The sequence below is a fragment of the Aphelocoma coerulescens genome, chromosome 2, assembly GCF_041296385.1.
Source record: "Aphelocoma coerulescens isolate FSJ_1873_10779 chromosome 2, UR_Acoe_1.0, whole genome shotgun sequence".
Classification (NCBI taxonomy): Eukaryota; Metazoa; Chordata; class Aves; order Passeriformes; family Corvidae; genus Aphelocoma; species Aphelocoma coerulescens.
Genome location: NC_091015.1, coordinates 150,255,403 through 150,272,028, shown reverse-complemented (window position 1 = coordinate 150,272,028; position 16,626 = coordinate 150,255,403). Strand labels below are relative to the sequence as shown.

General features: G+C 38.3%; 1 protein-coding gene across 1 annotated transcript in view; it reads left to right on the top strand.

The window, feature by feature from the left end:
* The window catches only part of NUDCD1 (NudC domain containing 1), a 39,314-nt gene that overhangs the window by 6,258 nt on the left and 16,430 nt on the right, over positions 1 to 16,626 (top strand). Inside the window, exons 2-4 of the mRNA XM_069005356.1 lie at positions 4,220 to 4,374; positions 14,208 to 14,393; positions 16,109 to 16,289. Coding sequence (XP_068861457.1) covers positions 4,220 to 4,374; positions 14,208 to 14,393; positions 16,109 to 16,289 — 522 coding nt within the window. The remainder of the gene's footprint in view (positions 1 to 4,219; positions 4,375 to 14,207; positions 14,394 to 16,108; positions 16,290 to 16,626) is intronic.

The window sequence follows — 16,626 nt, the reverse complement described above, 5'->3', positions numbered from 1 at the left end:
ATAAACAAAATAAAAAACCACCAAAACCCTCCAAATAAAAACCCTGAAACAAAACAAACACAGACCAAACAACAACGAATCAGAAAAAAATCCTGACTGAAGAACCAAATAAAAACACATAACAGTGTGTAATTGTGAGACTGAATAAGGTGATGATCTGATTGAAGTATTTCTTCTCCATTTTTAGTAAGTTATCTTTCTCTGAATTTACTTTATTAAAAGTCTCCATTTCTTTTCTCTTTTGTCCTTTATTTTTTTGCACTCAGCTCTATTGGTTTTCTCTTTTTTTTTGAAGGACCATCAAGAAACCTTGAATCTTGAAGGCTATAGAAAGGAAGGAATGAATTTCACCCTAGTATAAAATCTTCTATAAACTATCTAAGCACATGGTATGTGATAGCAGATGGCAACTGTGCACAAATTTCACTCGATCACAGTATGGGTTTCAATTAATGGAGGATGGAATAGGTTCTATAATTGCTTCATCTTGGCAGGGCTACACATATGTATGATACATTCTGAAAGCCATTGGTTCCCTCATTTGAAGTGTTTCATGATAAGACAGTACACATTTGTTAGATTTCCTGGTTTAAAATCACCTATGAATTGTATAGTTTCTGACTTCTGTTTATGTGGAATTAATTACATATTCCAATAACACAAGGGATTTGGATCTCCTATTCCTGACTCCCTGTATTATTCAGGGCTTATCAGAACTACAGTCTAGAAAAATCAAGGATAGAGAATTCATGTTCTTCCAGATTTTATAAAGTTTATCACCTTACAATCAGCTAATCAATTTGTTCCAAGAATTTTCTTGAAAAGTTATATTCCTTTACTTTAAGAATCATCTGGTTTGGAGTATTTTTTCTGTTTGTTTAGTTACAGTTCTGACAGGAGCAACATAACTAGGGGAGTGGGGAGGAAGAAGTGGAGAGAGGAAGCCTTACCATTTTAGGGTTTTTGTGCTAAAAAATCATTACATGTTTCTACATGTATATTCTAATTTCATAAGATCAGCTATACAGGAAGTAGATGGTATGTGCTTGGTTTCACTGAAAATAAGTATCCTGGATTATATTTGGTTTGGTCTTTAATTGTTTACAAAATATTCATGTCATCTCTTGTTGTGTTGGGAAAAAATATCTCTGTGATAAAGCTTTAAAATGTCTCTGTGACAAACAGCTTTAAAATGAATTTTCACAATATATTCTATTTTTTTTACAGTGTTATTTATGATAAAATATTCTAATTTATTAAAGTAGGAATTGGAATGGGTAGCAGTCCTTGCCATTAAGACAGGTGTATATTCTTCTCACTCTTTTGTTAATATTCTAGCTTTTTTTGAAGGGCCATAGCTTGTGGAACAGTAATTTATAAATTGCAGAGGTACGGAAATCCCTCCCGTGTGGTGAATATGAATAATGATTTGATCTGGGTGGAATTAAAACTGCTGGTTTGCAACTATCAACAGTGATTAGGAGACTAATTGCTAATTATGCTGTCATTTTGCAAGTGTTTTGTATAGTATGACTGGATTTTTTATTAATCAGGCAGTATAGTCTTGCATAGTTTCCTAAAGCCACTTTTATGATAATGGCCAGTGTCTCTAATGGGGTCTGCTCTGAGCCATATAGTGACTGAGCCATATGTTGAGTCTGTGATTGCTGTGCAGAGGCACTGATGGCACTCCCAAGTGAACTGGTTTTTGCAGAATTGGTGTTCTGACAGAGTAAATGACTTCTGCTGCAGTAGGGTTTAAGTAGATGCTAAAGAAGAGTAAGAAATCTGAGTACTGCTGCACAGAGTTTTGAATGGCCCCTGTTTGGGGAGGGATGGAAGTGAAATACAGGAAATAGATTTACTCTGTTTCTGAGCAGAAAAGGGAAGAAAGTAGAAGTTGAAAGATTAGGGACTAAAATAACTGTGAACTGCTGCTATGAGAAGGATTAGCCTTGAGGTGCTTTTCCCATACTCTGGGCTTGAGTGCTAATCATCATGAACTAGCAGAGTTTACTTGTAACTTTCTAAAGGATTTTTCTTGTGTGAAGTTCAAGGTAAGTTCCCTATAGGAAAACTAAGAATCCTGGGTTGCCTGTACTGGAGAATGAAATGGAGTTCTGGTCTATCTGAGACTATGTACAGAAGGATGGATGAGACCTCTGCTAATGTATTTTGAGACGTTTGGTCTACAGCTACTTCATCTCTGTGTAAATACGCAATAGAAGAGAAAAGCTGCACCTAATTGAAGTAAAAACCTCGTTAGTCTTTGACAGATAATCCAGTTCTGATTACTGGTAGCTGAGTAGATGTATTCTATTTGGAAAAATCTTGCTCAAGTGGATGAGTGTAGGTAGTATGCTTCTTGCCTTGAAGAAGGTACTATTCAACAGAACAGCCATTCTTTGCAGCCTCTTTCAATTAGAAAAACTTAGTCTGAAATTTTGATGATATCTTGGACATTTCTGAAAATTTCAGCCTCAATGAGAGTGCTAAAATCATGGTGGGGGTTGTTGTTTGTTTGCTTTTGATTTTTGTTGTTGTTCTGTTTTGTGCTTTTGTTTCTGGTTTATTTTTGTAATTATTGTGAACTAATTCTGTTTTAATCTTTTGCCTTTAAAGTGTTGATAGATTAGTTAAAAATTTAAGACTATGAAATCCATGTAGTTATATGGAGTATTTCTTTTGGCTGCTGCTTTCCTAGAGTTACTACAGAGCAGACTTTTTTCCCCTTACTGTAATACAAAGTAGGTTTGATCTTGCTGTTGCATGTGTGTAGATGTGTGTTTCATCTTGTGAGGGTTATTGGTAAGTTGGACCTCAGCTCATGCTGGTGAGAGACAGGGTGGAGGTGTATTGGGTTTGCATGGCAAGGTTTTGGTGGCAGGGGGCTACAAGGGGTGGCTTCTGTGAGAAGCTGTGAGAAGCTGCTTCCCCCATGTCTGACAGAGCCAATCCCAGCTGGCTCCGAGATGGACCAGACGCTGGCCAAGGCTGAGCCCATCAGCCATGGAGGTAGCATCTCTGGGGTAATATATTGGAGAAGGGTAAAAAGTTGCTGTACCAGAACTGCAGCCAGAGAGAGGAGTGAGACTGTGTGAGAGAAACCACTCTGCAGACACCAAGGTCAGTGAGGAAGGAACAAAAGGAGGTGCTCCCAGTGCCAGGGCAGAGAGTCCCCTGCAGCCTGTGGTGAAGAGCATGGTGAGACAGGTTGTTCCCTTGCAGCCCATGGAGGTCCATGGGGGAGCAGAGATCCACCTGCAGCCTGTGAAGGACCCCATGCCAGAGCAGGTGGTTGCACCTGACTGAAGCTGTGATGGCATGGAAAGCCCAGGCTGGAGCAGGTTCCTGGTAGGACCTGTGAATTCCTGGCGAGAGGAGTCCACACCGGAACAGGTTTGCTGGCAAGACTTGTGACCTCGTTGGGCATCACCCCTGGTGCAGTCTTTCCTGAAGGACTGTGACCTGTGGGAGGGAGCCACTCTGGAGCAGTTTGTGAAGAACTGCAGCCTGTGGGAAGGACTCACCTTAGAGAAGCTTGTGAAGGATTGTCTCCTGTGGAAAGAACTCCATACTGGAGCAGGGGAAGAGAATGAGGAGGAAGGAGAAGCAGAGAGGTGTGATGAACTGATCTCAACTCCATTCCTGTCTCCTGTGCCACTGGGGGGGGGAGGAGGGAGAGACCAGTGGGAGTGAAGTTGAACCCAGGAAGAAGGGAGGGTTGGGGGGAATGTGTTTTAAGATTTGGTTTTATTTCTCATTACCCTAGTCTGACTGGCAATAAATTAAACTAATTTCCCCAGGTTGAGTCTGCTTTGCCTGTGACAGTAATCGGTGAGCGATGTCTCCCTGTGTTCATCTTCCCTCATGAGCCTTATGTTTTCTCTCCCCTGTCCAGCTGACGAGAGAAGTGATAGAATAGCTTTAGTGAGCATCTGGCATTCAGCCAAGGCAAACCACCACAATAGGCCACTGTAAATGGTAATAGTGATGCCATAATCAAAGCAAATGGCTGCAGTGGCCTTTAGGGCAGATGACTTGCTTTCCAAGCTTATGGTGAAATTTTAAACTATGTATACATAATATATTTTTCTTCAAATAAAGCATACCTATGGAATGAAAATGGAAGAAATGTTTTTATATTATTAGTTTGAATTTTAAATTACTAAATTGTAAATACATAATTGTTAAAATAGTCTTTTTCTTCTCCCTCCAGCTGTAGCAGAAGTGCAGCTTCGTGATGATCAATATACCCTTGACCACATGCATGCTTTTGGCATGTATAATTATCTTCACCTTGACTCCTGGTACCAGGATAATGTCTACTATGTTGATCAGTTTGGAAGGATTATGAATCTGTCAGTGACTCTGGTAAGAATAAAGTTTTTTTTTTAAACCATTGAATTTGAAAAGATGGGGGCAGATGAGATAGAAAATATTGCAAGTAGGATCCAAATGCAAAAACTGGGGGAAGCTATTGCCAGGAAGACAGGTTGGTCAACAAAAATGCATTTCACCAGGAAGAATGAAAGGATTTCAAGTGAGGTTTCTGACTTCTTTGTGTTAATAATATTGATTAGTGTTGCAGTAATGTGTGGCATCCACCCTTAAGGGGACAGGAGCACCCAGGATTTGAAGATGCTCGTGGTCAAAAGGAACAACAAAAGCTTTCAGAGTTTTTTAGTGAGTTACACACTTGGCATGGAAATTGGAATGTTAGTCCCTGACCTCCTAGTATAAACACACAGCAGTGGGCTGATGGGATGTCCAGGGTCCTGGAGGTGCTGCCTGGGCTTGGTGGGAGTACCTGTTTATGGATCGGTTTCTCCGCTTGGAAAATAGGTGACTCCCTTTCTATAAAAGTTAGTTATCATGTGCAGTTTGTTCTTCCAGACCTTTCTGGAAATGGGTTGGAGGGCTTAGGGGGGGTCTCTGGTGGTCTTGATCTCCCTGCTGCAGTCCATGTTGACATGCACTTCTCCACATTATTTCTATATGTGTGCTGGACTGTGCTGTGCTTATCTCTAGGAGCCACAACAAGGGTGTTTGTCCCAGAAAAGTGCTGTCCTACCTCTGTATGGCCGCCGTCTCCAGCCACATCCTGTTCTTTCTCACAGTATGTTATTAACAATAATCCTTGGTTGAGTCCACCACCTATGGTTATCACTGTTGGAGATATACACATTAGCTCCTTTTCTTTTAGACTTCTATATAGTGTTACATCTGCTTTTATTCCTGGGGAAGATGGACATGATGACAAGCTGAGGAAAAGGGAAGATGCTTTTCTAGTTGCTGTCTCTTTCTCCCTGACATTCTTGATGTTTGTTTGCTACCTTGAGAACCCAATCATTGTATATATGTTAGAATTAGAAATGCTTAATCCAGACATCATTTGTTGGATGCAAAAAGATGCTGGTGGCCCTGAGGAAACTCAAAATAGCGTAAGCAAGCTAGGCCAAGTCTGAAATTTCTGCTTTTATACTGGTGGTCCTAAGTAGTCAAAATTTGTATTTCTTTTGAGCTGTTTTAGTGCATGGATGCTTTAGTTTCCTTTACAAAACTATACTTCATTTCAGAGGGAAAGGACATGGCTCTATGGACACCATGTTTCTAGCACATACAATTGTAGTACTTGGGCATTAATGAAGAAAAGACTGTGTGGAAAGGAAAATACCCATTGTCATGCTACCAGAGAATTTGACTTGTAACCCTGTGAAAACACAGGGCAATGTGTGAGTTTGTGAGAACATGTGGCTTAGTCTGTGCAAGGGGATGGAAATTACTAGGTCAGGACAAAACTAAGAAAAATTCTGAAATTTAGATTTTCAGGAAATATAGGTTTCCAGAGGATGATAGGCTGAGAACTGAAGCTGCAAAATAGTTCATTTGCTATTCATAGTATATAGCAGTTAGAGCCTTTGGCAGACTCTTAGTGTGACAAAATAATCTTCTAGGACTTTTTCCAAAACTTTTGAGATCATCTGGATTCCTAGTAGAAACATTTAAAAGAAAGCCTTCTGTTAATAGTGGCTTGTCACAATCTCATTTTCTGTTTTATCCTTGAGGTTGATTAACTTCGGCTTGCTGCTGGATGCCCACCCAGACACTCTTTCACTCCCCCTATTCAACAAGATGGGGAGAAAAGAAGAGAAAAGCTTGTGGATGAGGATAAAACCAGGGAGATCACTTACCAATTACCATGATGGGCAAAACAGACTTGACTTTGGGGAAAGTTATTTAATTTACTGCCAGTTAGAACTAGTGTAGGATGATAAGACAGAAGGTCACACAAAGCTTGTACCAGGAATTTGCTCCGTTGTGTGCTTTTGCATGGGCAAAGGTGTGGATATCTGTCCTCTGTGGGTTTCAGGGGGATAACCTGCTTTTCCATGGTCTTCTCCAAGGGCTGCAGGCAAACTTCTGTTCCACACCACTGTCTTAGCTGGCAAGCTCAACTATCCCTGATGGCAACCCAGTGGAGCTGGCTGGAAGTGGCTGTATGTGCACAGGGCAGCCCAGGCCCCACCTCACTGAGGCCAACCCTGCAGGTCCCTTCTGCCTGCACAACACAGACACTCAACAATAAAGGGATACCCTCCCTTTATTAGGAGGGCACTATGTGTGTAAATTTATTTCTTAGATGATAAAGGATTTTACAACAGGCCATAAATTGACATAAATATTCTTCCTTAGGACCTATTTCAAGATAATGGCACTTGATTAATATCTGGTCACAACTTTCGGTTCCACCTGAAGTGGGAAATAAAACTGATTGAACTGGGAAATAAACAGGCACCATCTTGTGTCCTAATACATGATACTGTGCTGTTATACAAAGGAAACATGCTTGCATATGTATAAAAAGCATGTTCAGAAACATCAACAAGGTGTCTCATTACAAATGTGCCTGGCCATATATTAGTCAAATGTATATTAAAAATAGGATTGGTTTTGGCTAAGTACAGCTTACAATTAAAATTAATGTCCGTCTTCTTTAAAACAGAACATGGAACAGGTTAATGTGTTCATCCTAAAATCGGAGTGAAAGAACACATAGGCTTTCTAACACATCATTATTTTTAGTTCTGTTTCTTATTTTGGTTGCAACTTTGATTCTAATATGACAGTGTGTTGGTTATCCATATATCATGAATTATCCCTGCAACTTAGGTGTTTAAAAATATGCCATCTGTGAAGGAAAAGAAGTGCATATAACACCTTTCCACTTGCTCAAAGTCACACATAATTGAAAAAAGAAAACTGATCAACACAAGCAATTCTTCTGTATTGAGGGATGAGTATTGAGGTGGGCTTTTTATACCAGGTTGAGGAAATTGTTATTATAACTTGGCTGGAAATACTATAATATATATAGTATTATATATATATAATATATATAGTATTATACCATAATATATATATTATGGTATAATAGCTTTAACATTCTCCTATTACAGCTGTTGGACATTTTCATTCAGTATGTCAGCAGCAATCGATACTTTGCTTTGAGCACCCAATGGGTAGAGTAGTGACGGGATTACCAAGTTGGGGTTTTTTAATTGGTCATTTTTTTTATCTGACTCAACTTTGTTGATTGCTTGGTGTTTGTAGTATTCAAATGTAGCTGGAAAACATTCAAAGTTTTCTCCTTTAGCAGTTGGACTTGGTTTCTTGTCCTTAAGCTCTTCTCGCAAAGACAACTTTCTTTTTATGCTCAAATAATCAAATTGAAAAGTTGTGCCAATAGGAACTCTTCTGACATGTAATTAAAATCCTTAATGGTGTATATATTTTCATCTTTTTAATTTCCAGTAAGAATTATCTATGGAATACTGTTTCTGTAACTTGGTTAACTTCAACTCAGAACAACTGTTAGTGGCACCAGACACAGTGTGGGAATTGTATTTGAAACAAGTCAGAATGAGGAAGCAGATAGAGAACAACAAAATCTTTCAGTGTTCTGTTTCAGGGTTTTAAATACTTGTCTCTTTGTTATTCAGAATGCTGGGTAAGGACATTTTTTTGCAGTTAGAGAGATGTGTCAAATGCCTAGGTATTTTGATTTTTCAAAAAAACAGTCTTGTATTTGTTACTGCTACTTTGTGGGAATTGCCTGCCATATGACTTACAACTTCGTTTTTTCCTTTCTTTTTTTATTCCTTTATTCCGTTCTCATTGCTTGTTACTTCCTTGAAAAATTAATTTTTATTTTAATTTTTTTCTAAAATATCTCATATTTGTACAGTATTGTTGTTTAACCCCAGTTGACAGCTTAAGTACAATGCAGCTGATTGCCCCTCCTCCATCCCCAGCAGGATGGGAAAGAGAACCAGAAAAAGGTAAAACGCATGGGTTGAGATACGAACAGTTTAACAATTTATATAAAGTAAAATTAATTAATAATAACAACAAAAATAATGATGATAATGAAAAGAGAGAGAAATAAAATAAGGAAAACCAAGTGATGGACAATGCAGTTGCTCACCAGCGCTGACCAATGCCCAGATCATTGCTGCCTGAGCAGTGCCGAGTTATTTCAGCCAGTTCTTGCTGGTATAATACATGACTACAGACTCTCACCATCCCCTCATACTTCTAAAGTAGGGAGTTACTATTACCTCAGTTAACCACCTGGTGAACAGAGAAACAGCAAGTCAAAAAGCTAATCTGACACAAGGGGTTTGAGGGCAGGTTTTGTTTCATCTTCAAGGAAATCGATCCTTTTCATTGTCAGAATGAGGTTAGAGACTGTTCTAATAAATGCCTAAAGTTAAATTAGTGAACAGAAAAGTTGTGAATGAGATTATTTCCTTTCTTGCCTATTGAAAGAAAGCCTTTGTAATAAAGATTATTTTTCATTTTTTCAGGAGATTGAGTTCTGAAATTCCTGCTCAATGCTGATAAAGCTGATGTGAGCTTTAGAAGATTAAATAGTTGATGATTTTTTATTTTAATTGCATCCAAAACTATTTGAAGCTTACTGTTAAGGTTCACTTGAAGGCTGACAAAAGTGTGGTCTTCTGTAATGTTGTATAGTATACCCCTGTAAGTCACTGTTAAGAGGAATGATGCTTCTGCTTTCCATGATAAGATACACAGGATTTTGACTTTTTTTTCCTAGGCTCAGTAGTCATTACTAGTTACAATGGAAAGCTTTTCTTCTTTCTTTGTAGAAAAAAACATGCCTTTCCGTGAAATCTAAAAATTAAATAAAATATGAGGAAGCCAATATTCTATGTATCTAGTGTTTGAGTGATATTTGTTTGGGTTGTGGGTTTGGTTTATTTGGTTTTTTTCCTTTTAATTCTTTCATTCTCACCTTCTGAATGTGTTACAAATTAGCAGAATAGTCCAAGGGGTGTAGTGATACAATTGAATCCATAAACTGACCCTGAATGCTTCTAATAATTAAAAATCAAATTTGCATATTTTCCATTGCAGGTTTCATAACCTTCTTGTAGCACGCCGTAATCTCTAATAAGAATTTAAGTAGGCCCAAAAGGCAGGCAGGCTATCTGTTTGTTATCTGGTCTTTTTTTGCTGTTGGTTATTAAAATGGTACTTACCCAAATCCAATTTCTCTTGCTTACCTTTGAACATATGTTAAATGCATATCTGATTTTACTAACATCTGGAAAATATGAAAGACTTTAAATCCCCTCGAAGGCGGGAGTCTCAATAAATGAGGCCACTGCACGCTTTGCATGCACAGCATGCTCTTTCTGTATTGTATACACGTGCCCAGGTGCAAAGGACTCTCTTGGAGATGGTCCTTTGTATGTATATTTTTGACTGCCTTATTTCACAGAGCAGAATTAGTAAGTTTCTTTTGCTAAAAGTAGATTATTCCCCCCAGGCTACTGATTGTTTGGGTGAAAATAGAGGGACAGAGGATGTTCAAATGATTTGTGGCTGAATATTCAGGGTCTGTAATGAGACACAGTTTTAATCTGGTATGTTTTTGCTGATATTTCTTAGTCTCGTGCCTTATTACATTAAGAATGGGCCTGAGACTAAGAAACATTTTGGGTGTCACAGAATCAATAATTACTTGTGTCCCACCCAGGTTTTCAATACAAATGTATGCTTCTGTTTGTGCTTCGTTTTACATACTTAGTCGATATCTTTAAAAGCGTCCCTGTATTATTTTTCAAATTTTGTTTTTCTATTTTTACAAATATATTTCTTCTTAAATATATTTTCATTTTAGTGACAGTAATGCTGACTTTTAGTAATGAGGGAAGAATTTCTCTCTTGTTAAACAGAGGTTTCTGATTTGTGGACCTTCAAAAATAATTGTAGATCAACTGACTGGAAATGAGCCTAGTAAAATAAAAAAATAGTTATTTGTCTCTGTGACCATTTTTTACGTTCTCAACATGGTCTATTTGTTGTTGAATTAAGAAGATAGATTGGATTTGAAAAGGGATGATCTCTAAAGGTCAGTCAAGCACCTTTTTTTTCCGAGATGATTTTATTTGTTCAAATATGTGTAGGTACACTAGCTTGTAAAATACCTATGATACCATTAGATACCATTGTATCTAATTTTGTTTCATATATGATACACATATATATAAAACTCTGTGAGATTAGGGGAAAGAACCATAACTTCCTGAGAAATATTCCTCTAAGATACAGAAAAGAAACAACAGGAATTACTTTTCTTTGTCATTACTGGAAGAAGACCACAAATCAGATCCTGAAGTCTATGAATCTATAATATTTTAAATTATATTTTTTGTGTCCTGTGTTTATTTTAGAATCATAGAACAGCCCAGATGAAGGGATCTCAAAAGATCATGTAGTCCAAGCTTTCATGGCAAAAGGAGCCTAGATTAGATAATCTAGCACTCTGTCCAGCTGTGTCTTGAAAACCTCCAGTGATGGAGATTCTGCCATGTCCCTGGGGAGGTTGTTCCAGTCATTGATTGTTCTCATTGAAAAATTTCTCTTATGTCTAGATGAAACCTCTCCTAATGCAACTTTTAGCTGTTGTCCCTTATCTTCTCTATGCAACTTCTTGTGAAGAGAGAGCCCCTGGTCTCTTTGTAGCTGCCCTGAAGTACTGTGATGAGGTCTTCCCTGAATCTTCTCCAGGGAGATGAGGCCTAACTCCTTCAATCTTCTCACATAGGGCAAATTCTCTAGCCATTTGATGGTGTTCATGGCTGTCCTTTGCACCTTATCCAATTTGTCCATGTCTTCTTTCAGCTGTGGACACATTACTCCAGGTGGGGCCTGACAAGCACTGGGTAGAGTGGGATGATCACACCTCTTTTCTGGTGATACTTCTGCAGATGCAGCCCAGGATCCAATTTGCCTTTAGTGCTGCAGCATTGCACTTCTGACTCATGGTCAGCTTGTTGTCCCTGTTGCCCTTAGGTCCTTTTCAGCAAGGCTGCTCCCTGCCACACAGATCCTGGCCTATTCTGAGCTCTCAGGTTATTCCATTCCAGGTGCAGGACCATGCTTGTCCTTGCTTATTTTCCCAGCATTCTTGCTGCCCTACTCTTCCAGGCTCTCTGTTGCAGATCACCTAGTTTAGTGCCATCAACAAATGTGGTGAGGGTGCTTTCAATCCCATCACTCAGGTAACTTATGAAGATGTTCAGTGTGTGGGGCCTGGTATCAATCCCTGAGGGACCCCACTTTTGACAAACTGCCAGCCCATTTTATTTAACAGCTTCTTACTTCATTTGAAAAGCTTTAAACTATTAAGTGGTATTTCAGTTATTTAAAAGATCACAGAGATGTGACTGTGATGTCGCTGAATCTGCGGTTTGCATCTTATATTTTTCTGGGAGAATAATTTGTTTGTGCTCTTAATACTACAGCCTGATCTATTTCATAAGTAGCTGATCAAACTGTATTGCTGATAAAGCATGTCCTGACTGCTTTTTAAACTGTGATGCTAAATTCTTTTCAAAGCATAAAGATTTTGTTAGGGCTTTTTTTTTTTTCACCTAACAAGCCTCTTGGGTATTCAGAGATTACTTCAACAAAAAAGTGGAGGTAAATCTTAGTCCTAAGCAGGCAGCAGCATTGCTGACATTCCATGAGCCAAATAATGAACAGAAAGTCACAAAGCCTTATTCAGCAAAGACAGAGCTGTATGTGAGAGTGAAGGCAGAAGATAAAGAATAATCCGTAAAAGATATGCTGGAAGACATGTCGCTGTACTTAATGAAAACAGTTGGAAATCCAGTTTTCAGCATGAAAGCAGTTTTTTTCTGTTAGAATTAGCAGAAAATTAAGAACACAAAACAGAACTAAAGCAGACTTACGAGAACAATTACTAGAAATATAGATGGAATTGGTAATCTAACATCCATTTTGCACTGTTATTGAATCAAGCTGATTTGTGTAAAGTTAACAGAGCAGGAAATAATGGATTTTTTTTTTTGTAAAATGTAGTGGTATGCATAATTTTTAAAAAATCCATATGTCTTGATTGTTCACTGAAGAATTACATAATCTGTGCAATTTTTTCACCATAGTGTCTCTGTTTGTTCTGGTCAAAAGCTATCTGTAGTTCAGATAAATCTTAAAAAAGATTGCAGTGTGACACTGCAACAGGATGCTAAATAAACTTATCTTGACATGTAGTAGAATCATAGAATTGTTAAGGTTGAAAAAGCCTTTTAGGATCATTGAGTCCAACCAGTCACCCAGCGCTGCTAAGTCCATCACTGAACTGTGCCCCTAAATGTCATATCCACACATCTTTGAAATTTATTCAGGGATGCCGCCAACTACCCTGGGCAGCCTGTTCCAGGGCTGTTTCCTTTCGGTGAGGAAATTTTTCCTAATATCATTTAAACCTCCCCTGGAGCAACTTGAGGTCATTTCCTCTTGTCCTGTCACTTGAGAAGAGACCAACCTTTGCCTGGCTACAACCTCCTTTCAGGTAGTTGTAGAGAACGCTAAGGTCCCCCCTAGACTCCTTTTCTCCAGGCAAAACAACCCCAGCTCCCGCAGCTGCTCTGCTCCTTCATAGGATTTGTGCTCCAGACCCTTCCCCAGCTCCATTGCCCTTCTCTGGACACACTTCAGCCCCTCAGTGTGTTTCTTGTAGTGAGGGGCCCAAACCTGAACCCAGGATTTGAGGTGCAGCCTCACCAGTGCCCAGTACGGGGGGACAATCACTTCTCTAATCTTGCTGACCACACTACTTCTGATACAGGCCAGGATGCCATTGGCCTTCTTGGCCACCTGGACACATGCTGGCTCATGTTCAGCTACTGTTGACCAGCACTCCTAGTCCTTTCCCACTGGGCAGCTTTCCAGCCACTCTGCCCTCAGCCTGGAGTGCTGCATGGGGTTGTTGTGACCCAAGGGCAGGGCCCAGCACTTTTTCTTATTGAACCTCATACAATTGACCTTGGCCCATTGATCCAGCCTGCCCAGATCCCTCTGCAGAGCCTTCCTGCCCTCCAGGAGATCGACAATCCTGCCCAATTTGGTGTCATCTGCGAACTGACTGAGGGTACCCTCACATCCCTCATCCAGATGATTGATAAGAATATTAGACAGGACTGGCCCCAATACTGAGACCTGGGGAACACCATTAGTGACTGGCTGCCAACTGGATTTAACTCCATAGTATAATAATAATGTGATGGAAAAGTTATTTTTAATTATAGTATGAATTAGCACAGCTTTTCTTTGCTGGCTAATCACAGGTCTTACTTTTCTTAACTTACTGAATAAAGTGACTGCTCTAGGAAGGCTGAGAAATTGTATTTGCCAGTTGTGCAACAGAATAAGCTAAAATTCTTTTAAATTTACAGGTGAGTTTTATGTACTAGTTTGAATACAGTTCTGTGGCTTTCATTTCTTTTTAAGTCTCCACATTTTTACTGGGACTAGAATTATTTGAGGTAAGTGATTATTATATAGGAATGCTAGGGGAAAATAAAAGCCTTTTCTAATACAAAATATAATTACTGCTGTAAAGTTGAAGAATAAAAGTGCTGAAATATCAGTTAGAAAACACTTACAGAAATCAGTTTGATGAATTCGCGCCACCTTTTCCACATATGTGGGAATTATGCTTGCTACCCACTTTTTCCCAAATATGCTCAATGACACACAAAACTGGTAAATTGCTACTAAGATTTGGTATTCTTAATTTGCCTGTAATATTTACTGAAATTAATAAATACTTCATGAAGTCTTAGTTCATGACTTTTTGTTTATAGGACACTGCTCTACAAAAACCAAGAGAAGTTTTCAGGCTACCTACAGACTTGACTGCGTGTGATAACCGCCTTTGTGCCTCAATGCATTTCTCATCCTCCACGTGGGTTACCCTTTCTGATGGTACAGGAAGACTGTATTTAATTAAATCAGGCAAGCGTGGAAGCAGTGCATCTGAAAAGTGGGAGGTACGTCTTGTAATAACGTATTTAGGAGTTGTACATACATCCCTATCAAAGTGTTGTTACTGCATTAATGATGGTATTCATTATCCTGCTTGGACACAACAAATATAGTTAAGTTACGTTTCTACCTGAAATTGTGAGTCTCATGTTCTGTGGTTAGTTCCTCTTTGTTTATGAAAGATGAATCTGGTAAAAAGTGCCCGCATATTGCACTATTTTCTTTATTAGGGGGTAGTTTCCCAAGAAACCACGGATGTTTTAGTACTGGCAGAAACGTAGGTGTACATATTGAAGTGGAAGATTTCAACATGATGGATTAGCTCATTTTTCTACATCTTTTGAGAGTTCAGTAAAGTAAATTGATCATCCTGTTTTTAGATGCTTCATAATAAATACCAACTGGTTTTTATTCTGTTTTGTGTGAGAATGCTGACACATAAATAAGTTATGTTGAAATTGTCAGTGTAACAAAAATATGAGATTTATATGTGAGGGTCTGCCGCCATATAAATTGACTCGTTGAGTATGTGGGGCACCCAGTGGTTTAAAGTTGTGTTAATATCACAACCCCATAAATCCTCAAACTTTGTCAGGTTTCAGTAACAACAGCTGGATTGAGTCTATACTCATTCAACCACTGCATCTTGAATTCTTTGTAATTTATTCTTTCATTTGTTCTTTCATTTTCACATGTTAACCTTCTAGCAAATAATATTTCTTTTCTTCTTCTTCCCTGTTGTTTGGATTCATTTTGTTTTTATCTTATTGGGTTTTTGCTGAATGAGTACTTTTTGAAAAAAGCTGGAATACCTGTTTTTTAGAATTAAAACTTCCAGCTATAGGTACCAAATGTCTCATGCTATAAGATGTGGAGTCCTTTGTATGAAATTAATGAAATAATTTTCATGAATTAATGAAATTTATAATTTAAAGTTCATAAGTAATGACATTTTATATTCAAAGTGGTGCTTATTAGCCTGACAGTAATATTTATGTATTCTGCCTACCTAGTCACATCCAAGTATTGGATGGACTTTTCCAATCCATGTACATAAATAAAAATTCAAGAACTTCTGACCCTAGCTTCTCCTAAACATGAATATTATTCTCCTTTATTTCATTATAGCTTTTTTGTTTCTTACTTCATAGAGGAGGAAAATGGGATCTCTTTGCAAAGCTAAATAATGGCACTTAGGTTTGATGATGAAACACTGGCAGTAATGCCTTGGACCTTTTTGTCTTCTTGTTTGCACATGTCAAGGTCTGCAAAGATTTTCAGAATGTTGAAGTATCTAGAGAACTAATGAGGGCCTTGGGGAAATGCCTACATTTTCATCTTGAGTGTGAGACTCTTTGCCCAGTTGATAGGCAGTGTTTATGGACCCTGTTATGCTCATCAGTTGCTGTTCCTCTATTTATTGCAGTACTAAACAGCCACAATGCAGACAGGTTTGGGGATCTTTGTGCTTTGTTTAATGGGCTCTTATAGTGATTGTTCAATATAAACAATAATGTTTAAAAACATTTCAGTACAGTAGCTTGATAGCCACAGAAGGAGGAACCAGAAATGTATGACATTTGTGGGTTCATATTGGCAGAGAGATTTGTGGGAGACAAACTGTTACTGATTTGACATTCACTGAAACCCTTCCCTGCTTTCTGTAAAAGAGCAAGGCTTCCAGCTTTAACTGAGTTTTTATTACATTTTTGTCTTCTAGATTGTGTTTAATGAAGAACTAGGAAGTCCATTTATTGTGGCACACAGTGTTTCATTTGTAAAATCGGATGCACATTCACTAGCTGTGCTGCTGCTTAGGGTAGAAAAAGATGAACTGGACACAAAAGGAAGTGGATTTCATGTTACCTTGGAATGGGTTACAATTGCAGAAAAAAAAGAGGGTAAGTGTTTTACATTTATATTACTGGTGAGTAATGTTTAAAAAAATAAAAATCATGCTTTTATTCTTTGTCTTAGAAGTTACTTTTCCACAGGTTCTGATATTTATTTTCCACAAAACTTCAGCTTAGATTTTACATAGGTAACTTTTTCTTACATTTTGAGATCAAGTTATTGGTTGTAAATCTAAATTCTGACAGACATTTGAAAAACAGGAAGAAGTAAAGTTTTACACTTGTGTGGTTAAGATAATTAGAAAACAAGGTAGAACTTTACTTGAATGTTATGAAACGCAATTTCTGTTTAGCTTGGTCTTGCAAAATCAAGATTATACGGAAC